Source organism: Pseudophryne corroboree, unplaced genomic scaffold, assembly GCF_028390025.1.
Source record: "Pseudophryne corroboree isolate aPseCor3 unplaced genomic scaffold, aPseCor3.hap2 scaffold_926, whole genome shotgun sequence".
NCBI classification, from domain to species: Eukaryota; Metazoa; Chordata; class Amphibia; order Anura; family Myobatrachidae; genus Pseudophryne; species Pseudophryne corroboree.
The window spans coordinates 31,872-56,463 of NW_026970506.1; the positions used below are offsets into that span (position 1 = coordinate 31,872).

Below are 24,592 nucleotides of genomic sequence, written 5' to 3' on the forward strand. Positions count from 1 at the left end.
TCCTCTTTATCTCACAACCTATCCCTAATCTCCCCTTTACCTCACAACCTATCCCTAATCTCCCCTTTACCCCCAATCTATCCCTAATCTCCCCACTTACCCCCACAATCTATCCCTAATCTTCCCACTTCCCCCCACAACCTAACCCTAATATCTCCTTTCCCCCACAAACTAACCCTAACTCTCCATCTTCTTCCACAACCTAACCCTATTCTCCCCTTTCCCCCACAATGTAACCATAATCTCCCCTTTCCCCCCAAATCTAACCTTAATCTCCCCACTCCCCCCACAATCTAAACCTAATCTCCCCTTTCCCCCACAACCTAACCCTAACCTCCCCTTTCCCCATAATCTAACCCTAATCTCCCCTTTCCCCCACAACCTAATCCTAATATTGCCTTTACCCCACAATCTAGCCCTAATCTCCACACTTCCCCCCACAATATAACCCTAATATCCCCTTCCCTCACAATCTAACCCTAACTCTCCATCTTCCTCCACAACCTAACCCTAATCTCTCCTTTCCCCACAATATAACCCTAATCTCCCCTTTCCCCCCACAATATAACCCTAATCTCTCCTTTCCCCCATAATCTAACCCTAATCTCCCCTTTCCCCCACAATCTAACCCTAACCTCCCCTTCCCCCACAATCTAACCCTAATCTCCTTTTCCCCACAATATAACCCTAATCTCCCCTTTCCCCATAATCTAACCCTAATCTTCCCTTTACCCCTCAGTCAAACCATAATCTCCCATTTCCCCCCACAATCTAACCCTAGTCTCCCCTTTGCCCCACAATATAACCCTCATGCTCCATCTTCCTCCACAACCTAAACCTAATCTCCCCTTTCCCCCACAATCTAACCATAATCTCCTCTTTTCCTTACAATCTAACCCTAATCTCTTTTTCCCCCGCAATATAACCTTAATCTCCCCTTTCCCCCACAATATAACCCAAATCTCCCCACAATTTAACCCTAATCTCCTTTTCCGCCACAATATAACCCTAATTTTCCCTTTTACCCTACAATCTAACCCTAATATCCCCTTTCCCCCACAACCTAATCCTAATATCCCCTTAACCCCACAATCTAGCCCTAATCTCCACACTTCCCCCCACAATCTAACCCTAATCTTCATACTTCCCCCCCACAATCTAACCCTAATCTCCTTTTTCCCCACAATCTAACCCTAATCTCCCCTTTCCCCACAATCTAACACTAATCACCCCTTTCCCCACAATATAACCCTAATATCCCCTTTCCCTCACAATCTAACCCTAATCTCCCCTTTCCCTTAAAATCTAACCTTAATCTCCCCACTCCCCCCACAATCTAAACCTAATCTCCCCTTTCCCCCACAAACTAACCCTAACCTCCCCTTTCCCCCATAATCTAACCCTAATCTCCCCTTTCCCCACAATCTAACCCTAATCTCCCCTTTCCCCCACAACCTAATCCTAATATCGCCTTTACCCCACAATCTAACCCTAATCTCCACACTTCACCCCACAATATAACCCTAATATCCCCTTTCCCTCACAATCTAACCCTAACTCACCATCTTCCTCCACAACCTAACCCTAATCTCTCCTTTCCCCCACAATATAACCCTAATCTCCCCTTTTCCCCACAATATAACCCTAATCTCCCCTTTCCCCCATAATCTAACCATAAACTCCCCTTTCCCCCACAATCTTACCTAATCTCCCCACTTCCTCCACAACCTAACCCTAATCTCCCCTTTCCCCCACAATCTAACTGTAATATCCTTTATCCCACAAACTAACCCTAATCTCCCCTTTCCCCCACAATCTAACCCTAATCTTCCCTTTCCCCCAAAATATATCCCTAATCTCCCCTTTCCCCACAATATAACCCTAATCTTCAATTTTCCCCACAATCTAACCCTAATCTCAATTTTACCCCACAATCTAACCATAAACTCCCCACTTCCCCCCACAATCTAACCCTGATCTCCCCACTTCCCCCCACAATCTAACACTAATCTCCCCTTTCCCCACAATCTAACCCTAATATCCCATTTACCCAACAATCTAGCCCTAATCTCCACACTTCCCCCCACAAGCTAACCCTAATCTTCCCACTTCCCCCCACAATCTAACCCTAATCTCCCCTTTTCCCACAATCTAACCCTAATCTCCCCTTTCCCCCACAATCTAACCCTTATCTCCCCTTTACCCCACAATCTAACCATAATCTCCCCACAACCTAATCCTATTATCCCCTTTACCCCACAATCTAGCTCTTATCTCCACTTCCCCCCACAATCTATACCTAATCTTCCAATTTCCCCCCACAATTTAACCTTAATATCAACTTTCCCCCACAAACCCCAACTCTCCATCTTCCTCCACAACCTAACCCTAATCTCCTCTTTATCTCACAACCTATCCCTAATCTCCCCTTTACCTCACAACCTATCCCTAATCTCCCCTTTACCCCCAATCTATCCCTAATCTCCCCACTTACCCCCACAATCTATCCCTAATCTTCCCACTTCCCCCCACAACCTAACCCTAATATCTCCTTTCCCCCACAAACTAACCCTAACTCTCCATCTTCTTCCACAACCTAACCCTATTCTCCCCTTTCCCCCACAATGTAACCATAATCTCCCCTTTCCCCACAAACCTCACCTTAATCTCCCCACAATCTAACCCTAACCTCCCCTTCCCCCCACAATCTAACCCTAATCTCCTTTTCCCCACAATATAACCCTAATCTCCCCTTTACCCCAAAATCTAACCCTAATCTCCCCTTTACCCCACAATCAAACCATAATCTCCCCATTTCCCCCCACAATCTAACCCGTGTCTCCCCTTTGCCCCACAATATAACCCTAACGCTCCATCTTCCTCCACAACCTAACCCTAATATCCCCTTCCCCCCACAATCTAACCCTAATCTCCTTTTCCCCACAATCTAACCATAATCTCCCCTTTTCCCATAATCTAACCCTAATCTCCCCTTTACACCACAATCAAACCATAATCTCCCCATTTCCCCCCACAATCTAATCCGTGTCTCCCCTTTGCCCCACAATATAACCCTAACGCTCTATCTTCCTCCACAACCTAACCCTAATATCCCCTTTCCCTCACAATCTAACCCTAATCTCTTTTTCCCCACAATCTAACCATAATCTGAATGTTAATAAAATCCCAGCAACATATCCTGAGCAATTGTAGAAATGTTAATTATCCCTTCCTATAAAACAGACACACCGTAATAATCGTAAAGAGGAAACAATTTTATTCAAATATTTCAGACAACATAAATATGCAAGAGCATGGGGACAGCAAATCGAGCATTGAGGCATTCTAGTGGCTCATCAGTTCCAGCTGATACCTCCCCAGCAGGAGCTCTCAGACCAGCAAACACCAGTGACCACTCAGAAGAGGTCCGCCATCACTCATGTCTCAGTTTTCTGGAATACAATAATCACAACGTCCTGGCCAGATTTCACCAGAAATGGCCACAATATAGCAGAAATTGGACAAAACCTTTTCCTGGCCCCATGTGCAGTCTCTGCTGAGGAATATCCAGAATGAAACATTTCCAGATATACTGTAGTGACCTGTGGTAATTAGTACATGACCGTGGTAACAGCCACTAATTATCACTATGGATAACGGGCAGATCCGCAATCCAGAACCCAGTTCTAAATGGATAGTTTAAAATCAGGTTGTGCAGTCCATGGGGGCGATTGAATTCTTAGTGAAGTGCCTCCATAGTGGTGGTAGCGCTGGTCCTTTCTCTCACACACCAAAGGGATGCGTAGAAAAACGAGCCGAGTTCTACTATAAGAAGCAGTAACGTGCGCAGATGGGGAAGCAGTAATGTGCGCAGTTGGGGAAGCAGTAATGTGCGCAGTTGGGGAAGCAGTAATGTACGCAGTTGGAGAAGCAGTAATGTGCGCAGTTGGAGAAGCAGTAATGTGCGCAGTTGGGGAAGCAGTAATGTACGCAGTTGGAGAAGCAGTAATGTGCGCAGTTGGAGAAGCAGTAATGTGCGCAGTTGGGGAGGCAGTAATGTACGCAGTTGGGGAAGCAGTAACGTGCGCAGTTGGGGAAGCACTAACGTGCGCAGTTAGGGAAGCAGTAACGTGCGCAGTTGGGGAAGCAGTAACGTGCGTAGTTGGGGAAGCAGTAACGTACGCAGTTGGGAAGGCAGTAACATGCGCACTTGGAGAAGCAGTAATGTGCGCAGTTGGGGAAGCAGTAACGTACGCAGTTGGGGAGGCAGTAAAGTGCGCAGTTGGGGAGGCAGTAATGTACGCAGTTGGAGAAGCAGTAACGTACGCAGTTGGGGAGGCAGTAACGTACGCAGTTGGGGAGGCAGTAACGTGCGCAGTTGGGGAAGCAGTAATTTGCGCAGTTGGGGAAGCAGTAACGTACGCAGTTGGGGAGGCAGTAACGTGCGCAGTTGGAGAAGCAGTAATGTGCGCAGTTGGAGAAGCAGTAACGTGCGCAGTTGGGGAAGCAGTAATTTGCGCAGTTGGGGAAGCAGTAATGTGCGCAGATGGGGAAGCAGTAATTTGCGCAGTTGGGGAAGCAGTAATGTGCGCAGATGGGGAAGCAGTAATTTGCGCAGTTGGGGAAGCAGTAATGTGCGCAGTTGGAGAAGCAGTAATGTGCGCAGTTGGAGAAGCAGTAATGTGCGCAGTTGGAGAAGCAGTAACGTGCGCAGTTGGGGAAGCAGTAATTTGCGCAGTTGGGGAAGCAGTAATGTGCGCAGATGGGGAAGCAGTAATGTGCGCAGTTGGGGAAGCAGTAATGTGCGCAGATGGGGAAGCAGTAATTTGCGCAGTTGGGGAAGCAGTAATGTGCGCAGTTGGGGAAGCAGTAATTTGCGCAGTTGGGGAAGCAGTAATTTGCGCAGATGGGGAAGCAGTAATGTGCGCAGATGGGGAAGCAGTAATGTGCGCAGTTGGAGAAGCAGTAATGTACGCAGTTGGAGAAGCAGTAATTTGCGCAGTTGGAGAAGCAGTAATTTGCGCAGTTGGGGAAGCAGTAACGTGCGCAGTTGGAGAAGCAGTAATGTACGCAGTTGGAGAAGCAGTAATTTGCGCAGTTGGGGAAGCAGTAACGTGCGCAGTTGGAGAAGCAGTAATGTGCGCAGTTGGGGAAGCAGTAATTTGCGCAGTTGGGGAAGCAGTAACGTGCGCAGTTGGAGAAGCAGTAATGTACGCAGTTGGGGAAGCAGTAACGTGCGCAGTTGGGGAAGCAGTAATGTGCGCAGTTGGGGAAGCAGTAACGTGCGCAGTTGGGGAAGCAGTAACGTGCGCAGTTGGGGAAGCAGTAACGTGCGCAGTTGGGGAAGCAGTAACGTGCACAGTTGGGGAATCAGGAACGTGCGCAGTTGGAGGAGCAGTAACGTGCGCAGTTTGGAGAAGCAGTAACGTGCGCAGTTGGGGAAGCAGTAACGTGCGCAGTTGGGGAAGCAGTAACGTGCGCAGTTGGGGAAGCAGTAACGTGCTCAGTTGGGGAAGCAGTAATGTGCGCAGTTGGAGAAGCAGTAATTTGCGCAGTTGGGGAAGCAGTAACGTGCGCAGTTGGAGAAGCAGTAACGTGCGCAGTTGGGGAAGCAGTAACGTGCGCAGTTGGGGAAGCAGTAACATGCGCAGTTGGGGAAGCAGTAATTTGCGCAGTTGGGGAAGCAGTAATGTGCGCAGATGGGGAAGCAGTAATGTGCGCAGTTGGAGAAGCAGTAATTTGCGCAGTTGGGGAAGCAGTAACGTGCGCAGTTGGAGAAGCAGTAACGTGCGCAGTTGGGGAAGCAGTAACGTGCGCAGTTGGGGAAGCAGTAACATGCGCAGTTGGGGAAGCAGTAACGTGCGCAGTTGGGGAAGCAGTAATTTGCGCAGTTGGGGAAGCAGTAACGTGCGCAGTTGGAGGAGCAGTAACGTGCGCAGTTTGGAGAAGCAGTAACGTGCGCAGTTGGGGAAGCAGTAACGTGCGCAGTTGGGGAAGCAGTAACGTGCGCAGTTGGGGAAGCAGTAACATACGCAGTTGGGGAAGCAGTAACGTGCGCAGTTGGGGAAGCAGTAACGTGCGCAGTTGGGGAAGCAGTAACGTGCTCAGTTGGGGAAGCAGTAATGTGCGCAGTTGGAGAAGCAGTAATTTGCGCAGTTGGGGAAGCAGTAACGTGCGCAGTTGGAGAAGCAGTAACGTGCGCAGTTGGGGAAGCAGTAACGTGCGCAGTTGGGGAAGCAGTAACGTGCGCAGTTGGGGAGGCAGTAATGTGCGCAGTTGGAGAAGCAGTAATGTACGCAGTTGGAGAAGCAGTAATGTACGCAGTTGGGGAAGCAGTAACGTGCGCAGTTGGGGAAGCAGGAATGTGCGCAGTTGGGGAAGCAGTAACGTGCGCAGTTGGAGAAGCAGTAACGTGCGCAGTTGGGGAAGCAGTAATGTGCGCAGTTGGAGAAGCAGTAATGTACGCAGTTGGAGAAGCAGTAATGTACGCAGTTGGGGAAGCAGTAACGTGCGCAGTTGGGGAAGCAGGAATGTGCGCAGTTGGGGAAGCAGTAATGTACGCAGTTGGAGAAGCAGTAACGTGCGCAGTTGGGGAAGCAGTAATGTGCGCAGTTGGGGAAGCAGTAATGTGCGCAGTTGGAGAAGCAGTAATGTACGCAGTTGGAGAAGCAGTAACGTACGCAGTTGGGGAAGCAGTAACGTGCGCAGTTGGGGAAGCAGTAACGTGCGCAGTTGGGGAAGCAGTAATGTGCGCAGTTGGAGAAGCAGTAACGTGCGCAGTTGGGGAAGCAGTAACGTGCGCAGTTGGAGAAGCAGTAACGTGCGCAGTTGGGGAAGCAGTAATGTACGCAGTTGGAGAAGCAGTAACGTGCGCAGTTTGGAGAAGCAGTAACGTGCGCAGTTGGGGAAGCAGTAACGTGCGCAGTTGGGGAAGCAGTAACGTGCGCAGTTGGGGAAGCAGTAACGTGCGCAGTTGGGGAAGCAGTAACGTGCTCAGTTGGGGAAGCAGTAACGTGCGCAGTTGGGGAAGCAGTAACGTGCGCAGTTGGGGAAGCAGTAACGTGCGCAGTTGGAGGAGCAGTAACGTGCGCAGTTGGGGAAGCAGTAACGTGCGCAGTTGGGGAAGCAGTAACGTGCTCAGTTGGGGAAGCAGTAACGTGCGCAGTTGGGGAGGCAGTAACGTACGCAGTTGGGGAGGCAGTAACGTGCGCAGTTGGGGAGGCAGTAACGTGCGCAGTTGGGGAAGCAGTAACGTGCGCAGTTGGGGAAGCAGTAACGTGCGCAGTTGGGGAAGCAGTAACGTGCGCAGTTGGAGAAGCAGTAACGTGCGCAGTTGGGGAAGCAGTAACGTGCGCAGTTGGGGAAGCAGTAACGTGCGCAGTTGGGGAAGCAGTAACGTGCGCAGTTGGAGAAGCAGTAACGTGCGCAGTTGGGGAAGCAGTAACGTGCGCAGTTGGAGAAGCAGTAACGTGCGCAGTTGGGGAAGCAGTAACGTGCGCAGTTGGGGAAGCAGTAACGTGCGCAGTTGGAGAAGCAGTAACGTGCGCAGTTGGGGAAGCAGTAATGTGCGCAGTTGGGGAAGCAGTAATGTGCGCAGTTGGGGAAGCAGTAATGTACGCAGCTGGAGAAGCAGTAATGTGCGCAGTTGGGGAAGCAGTAATGTACGCAGTTGGGGAAGCAGTAACGTGCGCAGTTGGGGAAGCAGTAATGTGCGCAGTTGGGGAAGCAGTAATGTACGCAGCTGGGTGCGCAGTTGGAGAAGCAGTAATGTACGCAGTTGGAGAAGCAGTAATGTGCGCAGTTGGAGAAGCAGTAATGTGCGCAGTTGGAGAAGCAGTAATGTGCGCAGTTGGGGAAGCAGTAATGTGCGCAGTTGGGGAAGCAGTAATGTACGCAGTTGGGGAAGCAGTAATGTGCGCAGTTGGAGAAGCAGTAATGTGCGCAGTTGGGGAAGCAGTAATGTGCGCAGTTGGGGAAGCAGTAATGTGCGCAGTTGGAGAAGCAGTAATGTGCGCAGTTGGAGAAGCAGTAATGTACGCAGTTGGAGAAGCAGTAATGTGCGCAGTTGGGGAAGCAGTAATGTACGCAGTTGGAGAAGCAGTAATGTACGCAGTTGGGGAAGCAGTAATGTGCGCAGTTGGAGAAGAAGTAATGTACGCAGTTGGAGAAGCAGTAATGTGCGCAGTTGGAGAAGCAGTAATGTACGCAGTTGGGGAAGCAGTAATGTGCGCAGTTGGAGAAGCAGTAATGTACGCAGTTGGAGAAGCAGTAATGTACGCAGTTGGGGAAGCAGTAACGTGCGCAGTTGGAGAAGCAGTAATGTACGCAGTTGGAGAAGCAGTAATGTACGCAGTTGGGGAAGCAGTAATGTGCGCAGTTGGAGAAGAAGTAATGTACGCAGTTGGAGAAGCAGTAATGTGCGCAGTTGGAGAAGCAGTAATGTACGCAGTTGGGGAAGCAGTAATGTGCGCAGTTGGAGAAGCAGTAATGTACGCAGTTGGAGAAGCAGTAATGTGCGCAGTTGGGGAAGCAGTAATGTACGCAGTTGGGGAAGCAGTAATGTACGCAGTTGGAGAAGCAGTAATGTGCGCAGTTGGAGAAGCAGTAATGTACGCAGTTGGGGAAGCAGTAATGTGCGCAGTTGGAGAAGCAGTAATGTACGCAGTTGGGGAAGCAGTAATGTGCGCAGTTGGGGAAGCAGTAATGTGCGCAGTTGGAGAAGCAGTAATGTACGCAGTTGGAGAAGCAGTAATGTGCGCAGTTGGAGAAGCAGTAATGTACGCAGTTGGAGAAGCAGTAATGTACGCAGTTGGGGAAGCAGTAATGTGCGCAGTTGGAGAAGCAGTAATGTGCGCAGTTGGAGAAGCAGTAATGTACGCAGTTGGAGAAGCAGTAATGTGCGCAGTTGGAGAAGCAGTAATGTGCGCAGTTGGGGAAGCAGTAATGTACGCAGTTGGGGAAGCAGTAATGTACGCAGTTGGGGAAGCAGTAATGTGCGCAGTTGGAGAAGCAGTAATGTACGCAGTTGGGGAAGCAGTAATGTACGCAGTTGGGGAAGCAGTAATGTGCGCAGTTGGAGAAGCAGTAATGTGCGCAGTTGGAGAAGCAGTAATGTACGCAGTTGGGGAAGCAGTAATGTGCGCAGTTGGAGAAGCAGTAATGTACGCAGTTGGGGAAGCAGTAATGTGCGCAGTTGGAGAAGCAGTAATGTACGCAGTTGGAGAAGCAGTAATGTACGCAGTTGGAGAAGCAGTAATGTACGCAGTTGGAGAAGCAGTAATGTACGCAGTTGGGGAAGCAGTAATGTACGCAGTTGGAGAAGCAGTAATGTGCGCAGTTGGAGAAGCAGTAATGTGCGCAGTTGGGGAAGCAGTAATGTGCGCAGTTGGGGAAGCAGTAATGTGCGCAGTTGGAGAAGCAGTAATGTACGCAGTTGGAGAAGCAGTAATGTACGCAGTTGGGGAAGCAGTAATGTGCGCAGTTGGGGAAGCAGTAATGTGCGCAGTTGGGGAAGCAGTAATGTACGCAGTTGGAGAAGCAGTAATGTACGCAGTTGGGGAAGCAGTAATGTGCGCAGTTGGAGAAGCAGTAATGTGCGCAGTTGGGGAAGCAGTAATGTGCGCAGTTGGGGAAGCAGTAATGTGCGCAGTTGGGGAAGCAGTAATGTGCGCAGTTGGAGAAGCAGTAATGTGCGCAGTTGGAGAAGCAGTAATGTACGCAGTTGGAGAAGCAGTAATGTGCGCAGTTGGGGAAGCAGTAATGTACGCAGTTGGGGAAGCAGTAATGTGCGCAGTTGGAGAAGAAGTAATGTACGCAGTTGGAGAAGCAGTAATGTGCGCAGTTGGAGAAGCAGTAATGTACGCAGTTGGGGAAGCAGTAATGTGCGCAGTTGGAGAAGCAGTAATGTGCGCAGTTGGGGAAGCAGTAATGTGCGCAGTTGGGGAAGCAGTAACGTGCGCAGTTGGGGAAGCAGTAACGTGCGCAGTTGGAGAAGCAGTAATGTGCGCAGTTGGAGAAGCAGTAATGTACGCAGTTGGAGAAGCAGTAATGTACGCAGTTGGAGAAGCAGTAATGTACGCAGTTGGAGAAGCAGTAATGTGCGCAGTTGGAGAAGCAGTAATGTGCGCAGTTGGAGAAGCAGTAATGTACGCAGTTGGGGAAGCAGTAATGTGCGCAGTTGGAGAAGCAGTAATGTACGCAGTTGGAGAAGCAGTAATGTACGCAGTTGGGGAAGCAGTAATGTGCGCAGTTGGAGAAGCAGTAATGTGCGCAGTTGGAGAAGCAGTAATGTGCGCAGTTGGGGAAGCAGTAATGTACGCAGTTGGAGAAGCAGTAATGTGCGCAGTTGGAGAAGCAGTAATGTGCGCAGTTGGAGAAGAAGTAATGTACGCAGTTGGAGAAGCAGTAATGTGCGCAGTTGGAGAAGCAGTAATGTACGCAGTTGGGGAAGCAGTAATGTGCGCAGTTGGGGAAGCAGTAATGTACGCAGTTGGGGAAGCAGTAATGTGCGCAGTTGGGGAAGCAGTAATGTGCGCAGTTGGAGAAGCAGTAATGTGCGCAGTTGGAGAAGCAGTAATGTGCGCAGTTGGGGAAGCAGTAATGTACGCAGTTGGAGAAGCAGTAATGTGCGCAGTTGGAGAAGCAGTAATGTGCGCAGTTGGGGAAGCAGTAATGTACGCAGTTGGAGAAGCAGTAATGTGCGCAGTTGGAGAAGCAGTAATGTGCGCAGTTGGAGAAGCAGTAATGTACGCAGTTGGGGAAGCAGTAATGTGCGCAGTTGGAGAAGCAGTAATGTGCGCAGTTGGAGAAGCAGTAATGTGCGCAGTTGGGGAAGCAGTAATGTACGCAGTTGGAGAAGCAGTAATGTGCGCAGTTGGAGAAGCAGTAATGTGCGCAGTTGGAGAAGAAGTAATGTACGCAGTTGGAGAAGCAGTAATGTGCGCAGTTGGAGAAGCAGTAATGTACGCAGTTGGGGAAGCAGTAATGTGCGCAGTTGGGGAAGCAGTAATGTACGCAGTTGGGGAAGCAGTAATGTGCGCAGTTGGGGAAGCAGTAATGTGCGCAGTTGGAGAAGCAGTAATGTACGCAGTTGGGGAAGCAGTAATGTGCGCAGTTGGGGAAGCAGTAATGTGCGCAGTTGGACATTGCTGTGTATGTTCATTAGCACTTCGCTGAGAACTAAATTGCCCCCTATGTACACAATCTTTATTATACATTAATTCCAGATATGAACTATATAATGCTCTATATACTGCATGTGTCGCCTACGGGAAAGCCATCCATGCAATCAGGGTACAGAGGTAAATCTCCAGCCCTTATCCACCATAGTACAACTGGAGGTCAGAGAATTCACATTAAGGGATAGAAAATGTGCAATAATGGGCGACAACGGTCTCATTATAAAAATGCCAGAGGAGGAATAAACACGGCAGAATCAGGAATGTGGCGAGGGCTGCAATCAGCCGCTGTCCAGGTTGGAATAGGGTGCAGTAAAGTGCTGCTAGTGATTGCTGTGTGGTAGATGGAGGTATTAAGGGCTAATACCTAGAGACGAGGAGCACTTACAGGCTCAGATGGGCAGAGCGGTCACAGATACCAGAAGCATTAACATTCAACAGGCAAAATTCACTACCAGAGGGGGAGGATATAAATATCAACTGGAAGTTTATACTGCAGGAGAATCCTGGCTCCGGCCTGAAGCAGCAGATCACCGGTCACTCCTTGGCCTTGCCAATTATAGCCAGGATGTACAGGAAGATGTTAATGATATCTGTATACAGATTGAGAGCAGCAAATACATATTCCTCAGGGCTGAGAGATAACTGCTTGTTACCCAGGATCATCTGTGTGTCCACCGCCAAAAACTGGGGAGAAAGAGACAAATGAATCCGTAAAGTGCTGCTCACCTCACAAGTCTACTGTCCTGACCGTTATACTCTTCTTATGTGGTCTCCTATCTACGACAAAGTGCCCTGGTACACTGCATAGACTCCTATGTATATAACAAAGTGCCCTCGTACACTGCATAAACTCCTATGTATATAATAATGTGCCCTCATACACTGCATGGTCTCCTATCTATATAATAAAGTGCCCTCATACACTGCGTGGTCTCCTATCTATATAATAAAGAGCCCTCATACACTGCGTGGTCTCCTATCTCTATAATAAAGTGCCCTCATACACTGCGTGGTCTCCTATCTATATAATAAAGTGCCCTGGTACACTGCGTGGTCTCCTATCTATATAATAAAGAGCCCTCATACACTGCGTGGTCTCCTATCTATATAATAAAGTGCCCTCATACACTGCGTGGTCTCCTATCTATATAATAAAGTGCCCTCGTACACTGCGTGGTCTCCTATCTATATAATAACGTGCCCTCGTACACTGCATGGTCTCCTATCTATATAATAAATACCCTCGTACACTGCGTGGTCTCCTATCTATATAATAAAGTGCCCTCATACACTGCGTGGTCTCCTATCTATATAATAAAGTGCCCTCGTACACTGCGTGGTCTCCTATCTATATAATAATGTGCCCTCGTACACTGCGTGGTCTCCTATCTATATAATAAAGTGCCCTCGTACACTGCGTGGTCTCCTATCTATATAATAAAGTGCCCTCGTACACTGCGTAGTCTCCTATCTATATAATAAAGTGCCCTCATACACTGCGTGGTCTCCTATCTATATAATAAATACCCTCGTACACTGCGTGCTCTCCTATCTATATAATAAAGTGCCCTTGTACACTGCGTGGTCTCCTATCTATATAATAAATACCCTCGTACACTGCGTGCTCTCCTATCTATATAATAAATACCCTCGTACACTGCGTGGTCTCCTATCTATATAATAAATGCCCTCGTACACTGCGTGGTCTCCTATCTATATAATAATGTGCCCTCGTACACTGCATGGTCTCCTATCTATATAATAATGTGCCCTTATACACTGCGTGGTCTCCTATGTATATAATAAATACCCTCGTACGCTGCATGGACTCCTATCTATATAATAATGTGCCCTCGTACACTGCGTGGTCTCCTATCTATATAATAATGTGCCCTCATACACTGCGTGGTCTCCTATGTATATAATAAAGTGCCCTCGTACACTGCGTGGTCTCCTATCTATATAATAATGTGACCTCGTACACTGCATGGTCTCCTATCTATATAATAATGTGCCCTCATACACTGCGTGGTCTCCTATCTATATAATAAAGTGCCCTCATACACTGCGTGGTCTCCTATGTATATAATAAAGTGCGCTCGTACACTGCGTGGTCTCCTATCTATATAATAATGTGCCCTCGTACACTGCGTGGTCTCCTATGTATATTATAAAGTGCCCTCGTACACTGCGTGGTCTCCTATCTATATAATAATGTGCCCTCGTACACTGCGTGGTCTCCTATCTATATAATAAAGTGCCCTCGTACACTGCGTGGTCTCCTATCTATATAATAAAGTGCCCTCGTACACTGCGTGGTCTCCTATCTATATAATAATGTGCCCTTGTACACTGCGTGGTCTCCTATCTATATAATAATGTGCCTTCGTACACTGCGTGGTCTCCTATGTATATAATAAAGTGCCCTCGTACACTGCGTGCTCTCCTATCTATATAATAAAGTGCCCTCGTACACTGCGTGGTCTCCTATCTATATAATAATGTGCCCTCGTACACTGCGTGGTCTCCTATCTATATAATAATGTGCCCTCGTAAACTGCGTGGTCTCCTATCTATATAATAAAGTGCCCTCGTACACTGCGTGGTCTCCTATCTATATAATAAAGTGCCCTCGTACACCGCGTGGTCTCCTATGTATATAATAATGTGCCCTCGTACACTGTGTGGTCTCCTATCTATATAATAATGTGCCCTCGTACACTGCGTGGTCTCCTATGTATATAATAAAGTGCCCTCGTACACTGCATGGTCTCCTATCTATATAATAATGTGCCCTCGTACACTGCGTGGTCTCCTATCTATATAATAATGTGCCCTCGTACACTGCGTGGTCTCCTATCTATATAATAAAGTGCCCTCGTACACTGCGTGGTCTCCTTTCTATATAATAATGTGCCCTCGTACACTGCGTGGTCTCCTATCTATATAATAATGTGCCCTCGTACACTGCGTGGTCTCCTATCTATATAATAAAGTGCCCTCGTACACTGCGTGGTCTCCTATCTATATAATAAAGTGCCCTCGTACACTGCGTGGTCTCCTATCTATATAATAATGTGCCCTCGTACACTGCGTGGTCTCCTATCTATATAATAATGTGCCTTCGTACACTGCGTGGTCTCCTATGTATATAATAAAGTGCCCTCGTACACTGCGTGGTCTCCTATCTATATAATAAAGTGCCCTCGTACACTGCGTGGTCTCCTATCTATATAATAATGTGCCCTCGTACACTGCGTGGTCTCCTATCTATATAATAATGTGCCCTCGTAAACTGCGTGGTCTCCTATCTATATAATAAAGTGCCCTCGTACACTGCGTGGTCTCCTATCTATATAATAAAGTGCCCTCGTACACCGCGTGGTCTCCTATGTATATAATAATGTGCCCTCGTACACTGTGTGGTCTCCTATCTATATAATAATGTGCCCTCGTACACTGCGTGGTCTCCTATGTATATAATAAAGTGCCCTCGTACACTGCATGGTCTCCTATCTATATAATAATGTGCCCTCGTACACTGCGTGGTCTCCTATCTATATAATAATGTGCCCTCGTACACTGCGTGGTCTCCTATCTATATAATAAAGTGCCCTCGTACACTGCGTGGTCTCCTTTCTATATAATAATGTGCCCTCGTACACTGCGTGGTCTCCTATCTATATAATAAATACCCTTGTACACTGCGTGGTCTCCTATCTATATAATAAATGCCCTTGTACACTGCGTGGTCTCCTATCTATATAATAAATACCCTCGTACACTGCGTGGTCTCCTATCTATATAATAAAGTGCCCTCGTACACTGCGTGGTCTCCTATCTATATAATAAATACCCTCGTACACTGCGTGGTCTCCTATCTATATAATAAAGTGCCCTCGTACACTGCGTGGTCTCCTATCTATATAATAAATACCCTCGTACACTGCATGGTCTCCTATCTATATAATAAAGTGCCCTCGTACACTGCGTGGTCTCCTATCTATATAATAAATACCCTCGTACACTGCGTGGTCTCCTATCTATATAATAAAGTGCCCTCGTACACTGCGTGGTCTCCTATCTATAAAATAAATGCCCTCGTACACTGCGTGGTCTCCTATCTATATAATAAAGTGCCCTCGTACACTGTGTGGTCTCCTATCTATATAATAAATGCCCTCATACACTGCGTGGTATCCTATCTATATAATAAAGTGCCCTCGTACACTACGTGGTCTCCTATCTATGTAATAAAAACCCTCGTACACTGCGTGGTCTCCTATCTATATAATAAAGTGCCCTCGTACACTGCATGGTCTCCTATCTATATAATAAAGTGCCCTCGTACACTGCGTGGTCTCCTATCTATATAATAAATACCCTCGTACACTGCGTGGTCTCCTATCTATATAATAAAGTGCCCTCGTACACTGCGCGGTCTATCTATATAATAAAGTGCCCTCGTACATTGCGTGGTCTCCTATCTATATAATAAAGTGCCCTCGTACACTGCGTGGTCTCCTATCTATATAATAAATGCCCTGGTACACTGCGTGGTCTCCTATCTATATAATAAATGCCCTCTTACACTGCGTGGTCTCCTATCTATATAATAAATGCCCTCGTACACTGCGTGGTCTCCTATCTATATAATAAAGTGCCCTCGTACACTGCGTGCTCTCCTATCTATATAATAAATACCCGCGTACACTGCGTGGTCTCCTATCTATATAATAAAGTGCCCTCGTACACTGCGTGGTCTCCTATCTATATAATAATGTGCCCTCGTACACTGCGTGGTCTCCTATCTATATAATAAAGTGCCCTCGTACACTGCGTGGTCTCCTATCTATATAATAAAGTGCCCTCGTACACTGCGTGGTCTCCTATCTATATAATAAATATCCTCGTACACTGCGTGGTCTCCTATCTATATAATAAAGTGCCCTCGTACACTGCGTGGTCTCCTATCTATATAATAAATACCCTCGTAGACTGCGTGGTCTCCTATCTATATAATAAAGTGCCCTCGTACACTGCGTGGTCTCCTATCTATATAATAAATACCCTCGTACACTGCGTGGTCTCCTATCTATATAATAAATACCCTCGTACACTGTGTGGTCTCCTATCTATATAATAAAGTGCCCTCGTACACTGCGTGGTCTCCTATCTATATAATAATGTGCCCTCGTACACTGCGTGGTCTCCTATCTATATAATAAATACCCTCGTACACTGCGTGGTCTCCTATCTATATAATACATACCCTCGTGCACTGCGTGGTCTCCTATCTATATAATAAAGTGCCCTCGTACACTGCGTGGTCTCCTATCTATATAATAAATACCCTCGTACACTGCATGGTCTCCTATCTATATAATAAAGTGCCCTCGTACACTGCGTGGTCTCCTATCTATATAATAAAGTGCCCTCGTACACTGCGTGGTCTCCTATCTATATAATAAATACCCTCGTACACTGCGTGGTCTCCTATCTATATAATAAAGTGCCCTCGTACACTGCGTGGTCTCCTATCTATATAATAAAGTGCCCTCGTACACTGCATGGTCTCCTATCTATATAATAAAGTGACCTCGTACACTGCGTGGTCTCCTATCTATATAATAAATGCCCTCGTACACTGCGTGGTCTCCTATCTATATAATAAAGTGCCCTCGTACACTGTGTGGTCTCCTATCTATATAATAAATGCCCTCATACACTGCGTGGTATCCTATCTATATAATAAATGCCCTGGTACACTGCGTGGTCTCCTATCTATATAATAAATGCCCTCTTACACTGCGTGGTCTCCTATCTATATAATAAATGCCCTCGTACACTGCGTGGTCTCCTATCTATATAATAAAGTGCCCTCGTACACTGCGTGGTCTCCTATCTATATAATAAATACCCTCGTACACTGCGTGGTCTCCTATCTATATAATAAAGTGCCCTCGTACACTGCGTGGTCTCCTATCTATATAATAAATATCCTCGTACACTGCGTGGTCTCCTATCTATATAATAAAGTGCCCTCGTACACTGCGTGGTCTCCTATCTATATAATAAAGTGCCCTCGTACACTGCGTGGTCTCCTATCTATATAATAAAGTGTCCTCGTACACTGCGTGGTCTCCTATCTATATAATAAATATCCTCGTACACTGCGTGGTCTCCTATGTATATAATAAAGTGCCCTCGTACACTGCGTGGTCTCCTATCTATCTAATAAAGTGCCCTCGCACACTGCGTGGTCTCCTATCTATATAATAAATACCCTCGTACACTGCGTGGTCTCCTATCTATATAATAAAGTGCCCTCGTACACTACGTGGTCTCCTATCTATATAATAAAGTGCCCTCGTACACTGCGCGGTCTCCTATCTATATAATAAAGTGTCCTCGTACACTGCGTGGTCTCCTATCTATATAATAAATATCCTCGTACACTGCGTGGTCTCCTATGTATATAATAAAGTGCCCTCGTACACTGCGTGGTCTCCTATCTATCTAATAAAGTGCCCTCGCACACTGCGTGGTCTCCTATCTATATAATAAAGTGCCCTCGTACACTGCGTGGTCTCCTATGTGTATAATAAAGTGCCATCATACACTGCGTGGTCTCCTATCTATATAATAAATGCCCTCGTACACTGCGTGGTCTCCTATGTGTATAATAAATACCCTCGTACACTGCGTGGTCTCCTATCTATATAATAAATGCCCTTGTACACTGCGTGGTCTCCTATCTATATAATAAATACCCTCGTACACTGCGTGGTCTCCTATCTATATAATAAAGTGCCCTCGTACACTGCGTGGTCTCCTATCTATATAATAAAGTGCCCTCGTACACTGCGTGGTCTCCTATCTATATAATAAATACCCTCGTACACTGCGTGGTCTCCTATCTATATAATAAAGTGCCCTCGTACACTACGTGGTCTCCTATCTATATAATAAAGTGCCCTCGTACACTGCGTGGTCTCCTATCTATATAATAAATACCCTCGTACACTGCGTGGTCTCCTATCTATATAATAAAGTACCCTCGTACACTGCGTGGTCTCCTATCTATATAATAAAGTGCCCTCGTACACTGCGTGGTCTCCTATCTATATAATAAAGTGCCCTCGTACACTGCATGGTCTCCTATCTATATAATAAAGTGCCCTCGTACACTGCGTGGTCTCCTATCTATATAATAAAGTGCCCTCGTACACTGCGTGGTCTCCTATCTATATAATAAATGCCCTCGTACACTGCGTGGTCTCCTATCTATATAATAAAGTGCCCTCGTACACTGTGTGGTCTCCTATCTATATAATAAATGCCCTCATACACTGCGTGATATCCTATCTATATAATAAATGCCCTGGTACACTGCGTGGTCTCCTATCTATATAATAAATGCCCTCATACACTGCGTGGTCTCCTATCTATATAATAAAGTGCCCTCGTACACTGCGTGGTCTCCTATCTATATAATAAATGCCCTCGTACACTGCATGGTCTCCTATCTATATAATAATGTGCCCTCATACACTGCGTGGTCTCCTATCTATATAATAACGTGCCCTCGTACACTGCGTGGTCTCCTATCTATATAATAAATGCCCTCGTACACTGCATGGACTCCTATCTATATAATAAAGTGCCCTCGTACACTGCATGGTCTCCTATCTATCTAATAAAGTGCCCTCGTACACTGCGTGGTCTCCTATCTATATAATAAAGTGCCCTCGTACACTGCGTGGTCTCCTATCTATATAATAAAGTGCCATCATACACTGCGTGGTCTCCTATCTATATAATAAATGCCCTCGTACACTGCGTGGTCTCCTATGTATATAATAAATACCCTCGTACACTGCGTGGTCTCCTATCTATATAATAAATGCCCTTGTACACTGCGTGGTCTCCTATCTATATAATAAATACCCTCGTACACTGCGTGGTCTCCTATCTATATAATAAAGTGCCCTCGTACACTGCGTGGTCTCCTATGTATATAATAAATACCCTCGTACACTGCGTAGTCTCCTATCTATATAATAAATGCCCTTGTACACTGCGTGGTCTCCTATCTATATAATAAATACCCTCGTACACTGCGTGGTCTCCTATCTATATAATAAAGTGCCCTCGTACACTGCGTGGTCTCCTATCTATATAATAAATACCCTCGTACACTGCGTGGTCTCCTATCTATATAATAAAGTGCCCTCGTACACTGCGTGGTCTCCTATCTATATAATAAATACCCTCGTACACTGCGTGGTCTCCTATCTATATAATAAATACCCTCGTACACTGCGTGGTCTCCTATCTATATAATAAAGTGCCCTCGTACACTGCGTGGTCTCCTATCTATATAATAAAGTGCCCTCGTACACTGGGTGTTCTCTTATCTATATAATAAATACCCTCGTACACTGCGTGGTCTCCTATCTATATAATACATACCCTCGTGCACTGCGTGGTCTCCTATCTATATAATAAAGTGCCCTCGTACACTACGTGGTCTCCTATCTATATAATAAAAACCCTCGTACACTGCGTGGTCTCCTATCTATATAATAAAGTGCCCTCGTACACTGCGTGGTCTCCTATCTATATAATAAAGTGCCCTCGTACACTGCGTGGTCTCCTATCTAAATAATAAATACACTCGTACACTGCGTGGTCTCCTATCTATATAATAAAGTGCCCTCGTACACTGCGCGGTCTCCTATCTATATAATAAAGTGCCCTCGTACATTGCGTGGTCTCCTATCTATATAATAAAGTGCCCTCGTACACTGCGTGGTCTCCTATCTATATAATAAATGCCCTCGTACACTGCGTGGTCTCCTATCTATATAATAAAGTGCCCTCGTACACTGTGTGGTCTCCTATCTATATAATAAATGCCCTCATACACTGCGTGGTATCCTATCTATATAATAAATGCCCTGGTACACCGCGTGGTCTCCTATCTATATAATAAAGTGCCCTCGTACACTGCGTGGTCTCCTATCTATATAATAATGTGCCCTCGTACACTGCGTGGTCTCCTATCTATATAATAAATACCCTCGTACACTGCGTGGTCTCCTATCTATATAATAAAGTGCCCTCGTACACTGCGTGGTCTCCTATCTATATAATAATGTGCCCTCGTACACTGCGTGGTCTCCTATCTATATAATAAATACCCTCGTACACTGCGTGGTCTCCTATCTATATAATACATACCCTCGTGCACTGCGTGGTCTCCTATCTATATAATAAAGTGCCCTCGTACACTGCGTGGTCTCCTATCTATATAATAAATACCCTCGTACACTGCATGGTCTCCTATCTATATAATAAAGTGCCCTCGTACACTGCGTGGTCTCCTATCTATATAATAAAGTGCCCTCGTACACTGCGTGGTCTCCTATCTATATAATAAATACCCTCGTACACTGCGTGGTCTCCTATCTATATAATAAAGTGCCCTCGTACACTGCGTGGTCTCCTATCTATATAATAAATACCCTCGTACACTGCGTGGTCTCCTATCTATATAATAAAGTGCCCTCGTACACTGCGTGGTCTCCTATCTATATAATAAATACCCTCGTACACTGCGTGGTCTCCTATCTATATAATAAATACCCTCGTACACTGCGTGGTCTCCTATCTATATAATAAAGTGCCCTCGTACACTGCGTGGTCTCCTATCTATATAATAATGTGCCCTCGTACACTGCGTGGTCTCCTATCTATATAATAAATACCCTCGTACACTGCGTGGTCTCCTATCTATATAATAAATACCCTCGTACACTGCGTGGTCTCCTATCTATATAATAAATACCCTCGTACACTGCGTGGTCTCCTATCTATATAATACATACCCTCGTGCACTGCGTGGTCTCCTATCTATATAATAAAGTGCCCTCGTACACTGCGTGGTCTCCTATCTATATAATAAATATCCTCGTACACTGCGTGGTCTCCTATCTATATAATAAAGTGCCCTCGTACACTGCGTGGTCTCCTATCTATATAATAAAGTGTCCTCGTACACTGCGTGGTCTCCTATCTATATAATAAAGTGCCCTCGTACACTGCGTGGTCTCCTATCTATATAATAAAGTGCCCTAGTACACTGCGTGGTCTCCTATCTATATAATAAAGTGCCCTCGTACACTGCGTGGTCTCCTATCTATATAATAAATACCCTCGTACACTGCGTGGTCTCCTATCTATATAATAAAGTGCCCTTGTACACTGCGTGGTCTCCTATCTATATAATAAAGTGCCCTCGTACACTGCGTGGTCTCCTATCTATATAATAAATACCCTCGTACACTGCGTGGTCTCCTATCTATATAATAAAGTGCCCTCGTACACTGCGTGGTCTCCTATCTATATAATAAAGTGCCCTCGTACACTGCATGGTCTCCTATCTATATAATTAAGTGCCCTCGTACACTGTGTGGTCTCCTATCTATATAATAAATGCCCTCGTACACTGCGTGGTCTCCTATGTATATAATAAAGTGCCCTCGTACAGCGTGGTCTCCTATCTATATAATAATGTGCCCTCGTACAGCGTGGTCTCCTATCTATATAATAAATGCCCTCGTACACTGTGTGGTCTCCTATCTATATAATAAATGCCCTCATACACTGCGTGGTCTCCTATCTATATAATAAAGTGCCCTCGTACACTGCGTGGTCTCCTATCTATATAATAAAGTGCCCTCGTACACTGCGTGGTCTCCTATCTATATAATAAAGTGCCCTCGTACACTGCGTGGTCTCCTATCTATATAATAAAGTGCCCTCGTACACTGCGTGGTCTCCTTTCTATATAATAAAGTGCCCTTGTACACTGCGTGGTCTCCTATCTATATAATAAATACCCTCGTACACTGCGTGGTCTCCTATCTATATAATAAAGTGCCCTCGTACACTGCGTGGTCTCCTATCTATATAATAAATATCCTCGTACACTGCGTGGTCTCCTATCTATATAATAAAGTGCCCTCGTACACTGTGTGGTCTCCTATCTATATAATAAAGTGCCCTCGTACACTGCGTGGTCTCCTATCTATATAATAAATACCCTCGTACACTGCGTGGTCTCCTATCTATATAATAATGTGCCCTCGTACACTGCGTGGTCTCCTATCTATATAATAAAGTGCCCTCGTACACTGCGTGGTCTCCTATCTATATAATAAAGTGCCCTCGTACACTGCATGGTCTCCTATCTATATAATAAAGTGCCCTCGTACACTGTGTGGTCTCCTATCTATATAATAAATGCCCTCATACACTGCGTGGTCTCCTGTCTATATAATAAAGTGCCCTCGTACACTGCGTGGTCTCCTATCTATATAATAAAGTGCCCTCGTACACTGCGTGGTCTCCTATCTATATAATAAATACCCTGGTACACTGCATGGACTCCTATCTATATAATAAATGCCCTCATATACTGCATGGTCTCCTATCTATATAATAAATGCCCTTGTACACTGCGTAGTCTCCTATCTATATAATAAAGTGCCCTCGTACACTGCGTGGTCTCCTATCTATATAATAAAGTGCCCTCGTACACTGCGTGGTCTCCTATCTATATAATAAATATCCTCGTACACTGCGTGGTCTCCTATCTATATAATAAAGTGCCCTCGTACACTGCATGGTCTCCTATCTATATAATAAAGTGCCCTCGTACACTGCGTGGTCTCCTATCTATATAATAAAGTGCCCTCGTACACTGTGTGGTCTCCTATCTATATAATAAATGCCCTCATACACTGCGTGGTCTCCTATCTATATAATAAAGTGCCCTCGTACACTGCGTGGTCTCCTATCTATATAATAAAGTGCCCTTGTACACTGCGTGGTCTCCTATCTATATAATAAAGTGCCCTCATACACTGCGTGGTCTCCTATCTATATAATAAAGTGCCCTCGTACACTGCGTGGTCTCCTATCTATATAATAAAGTGCCCTCGTACACTGCATGTTCTCCTATCTATATAATAAAGTGCCCTCGTACACTGTGTGGTCTCCTATCTATATAATAAATGCCCTCATACACTGCGTGGTATCCTATCTATATAATAAAGTGCCCTCGTACACTGCATGGTCTCCTATCTATATAATAAAGTGCCCTCGTACACTGTGTGGTCTCCTATCTATATAATAAATGCCCTCATACACTGTGTGGTATCCTATCTATATAATAAATGCCCTGGTACACTGCGTGGTCTCCTATCTATATAATAAATGCCCTCGTACACTGCGTGGTCTCCTATCTATATAATAAATGCCCTTGTACACTGCATGGACTCCTATCTATATAATAAATGCCCTGGTACACTGCATGGACTCCTATCTATATAATAAATGCCCTCATACACTGCGTGGTCTCCTATCTATATAATAAAGTGCCCTCGTACACTGCGTGGTCTCCTATCTATATAATAAAGTGCCCTCGTACACTGCGTGGTCTCCTATCTATATAATAAATACCCTGGTACACTGCATGGACTCCTATCTATATAATAAAGTGCCCTCGTACACTGCATGGTCTCCTATCTATATAATAAAGTGCCCTCGTACACTGTGTGGTCTCCTATCTATATAATAAATGCCCTCATACACTGTGTGGTATCCTATCTATATAATAAATGCCCTGGTACACTGCGTGGTCTCCTATCTATATAATAAATGCCCTCGTACACTGCGTGGTCTCCTATCTATATAATAAATGCCCTTGTACACTGCATGGACTCCTATCTATATAATAAATGCCCTGGTACACTGCATGGACTCCTATCTATATAATAAATGCCCTCATACACTGCGTGGTCTCCTATCTATATAATAAAGTGCCCTCGTACACTGCGTGGTCTCCTATCTATATAATAAAGTGCCCTCGTACACTGCATGGACTCCTATCTATATAATAAATGCCCTGGTACACTGCATGGACTCCTATCTATATAATAAATGCCCTCATACACTGCGTGGTCTCCTGTCTATATAATAAAGTGCCCTCGTACACTGCGTGGTCTCCTATCTATATAATAAAGTGCCCTCGTACACTGCGTGGTCTCCTATCTATATAATAAATACCCTGGTACACTGCATGGACTCCTATCTATATAATAAATGCCCTCATATACTGCATGGTCTCCTATCTATATAATAAATGCCCTTGTACACTGCGTAGTCTCCTATCTATATAATAAAGTGCCCTCGTACACTGCGTGGTCTCCTATCTATATAATAAAGTGCCCTCGTACACTGCGTGGTCTCCTATCTATATAATAAATATCCTCGTACACTGCGTGGTCTCCTATCTATATAATAAAGTGCCCTCGTACACTGCATGGTCTCCTATCTATATA

General features: G+C 45.7%; 1 protein-coding gene across 1 annotated transcript in view; it reads right to left on the reverse strand.

The window, feature by feature from the left end:
- Nucleotides 1–10,894: 10,894 nt before the first annotated feature.
- Nucleotides 10,895–24,592, reverse strand: part of LOC135047320 (protein lifeguard 1-like) — a 66,281-nt gene continuing 52,583 nt past the window's right edge. The window contains 1 exon segment of the mRNA XM_063955439.1: nucleotides 10,895–11,864. Within this exon segment, the coding sequence (XP_063811509.1) occupies nucleotides 11,715–11,864 (150 nt within the window). The 3' untranslated portion in view covers nucleotides 10,895–11,714.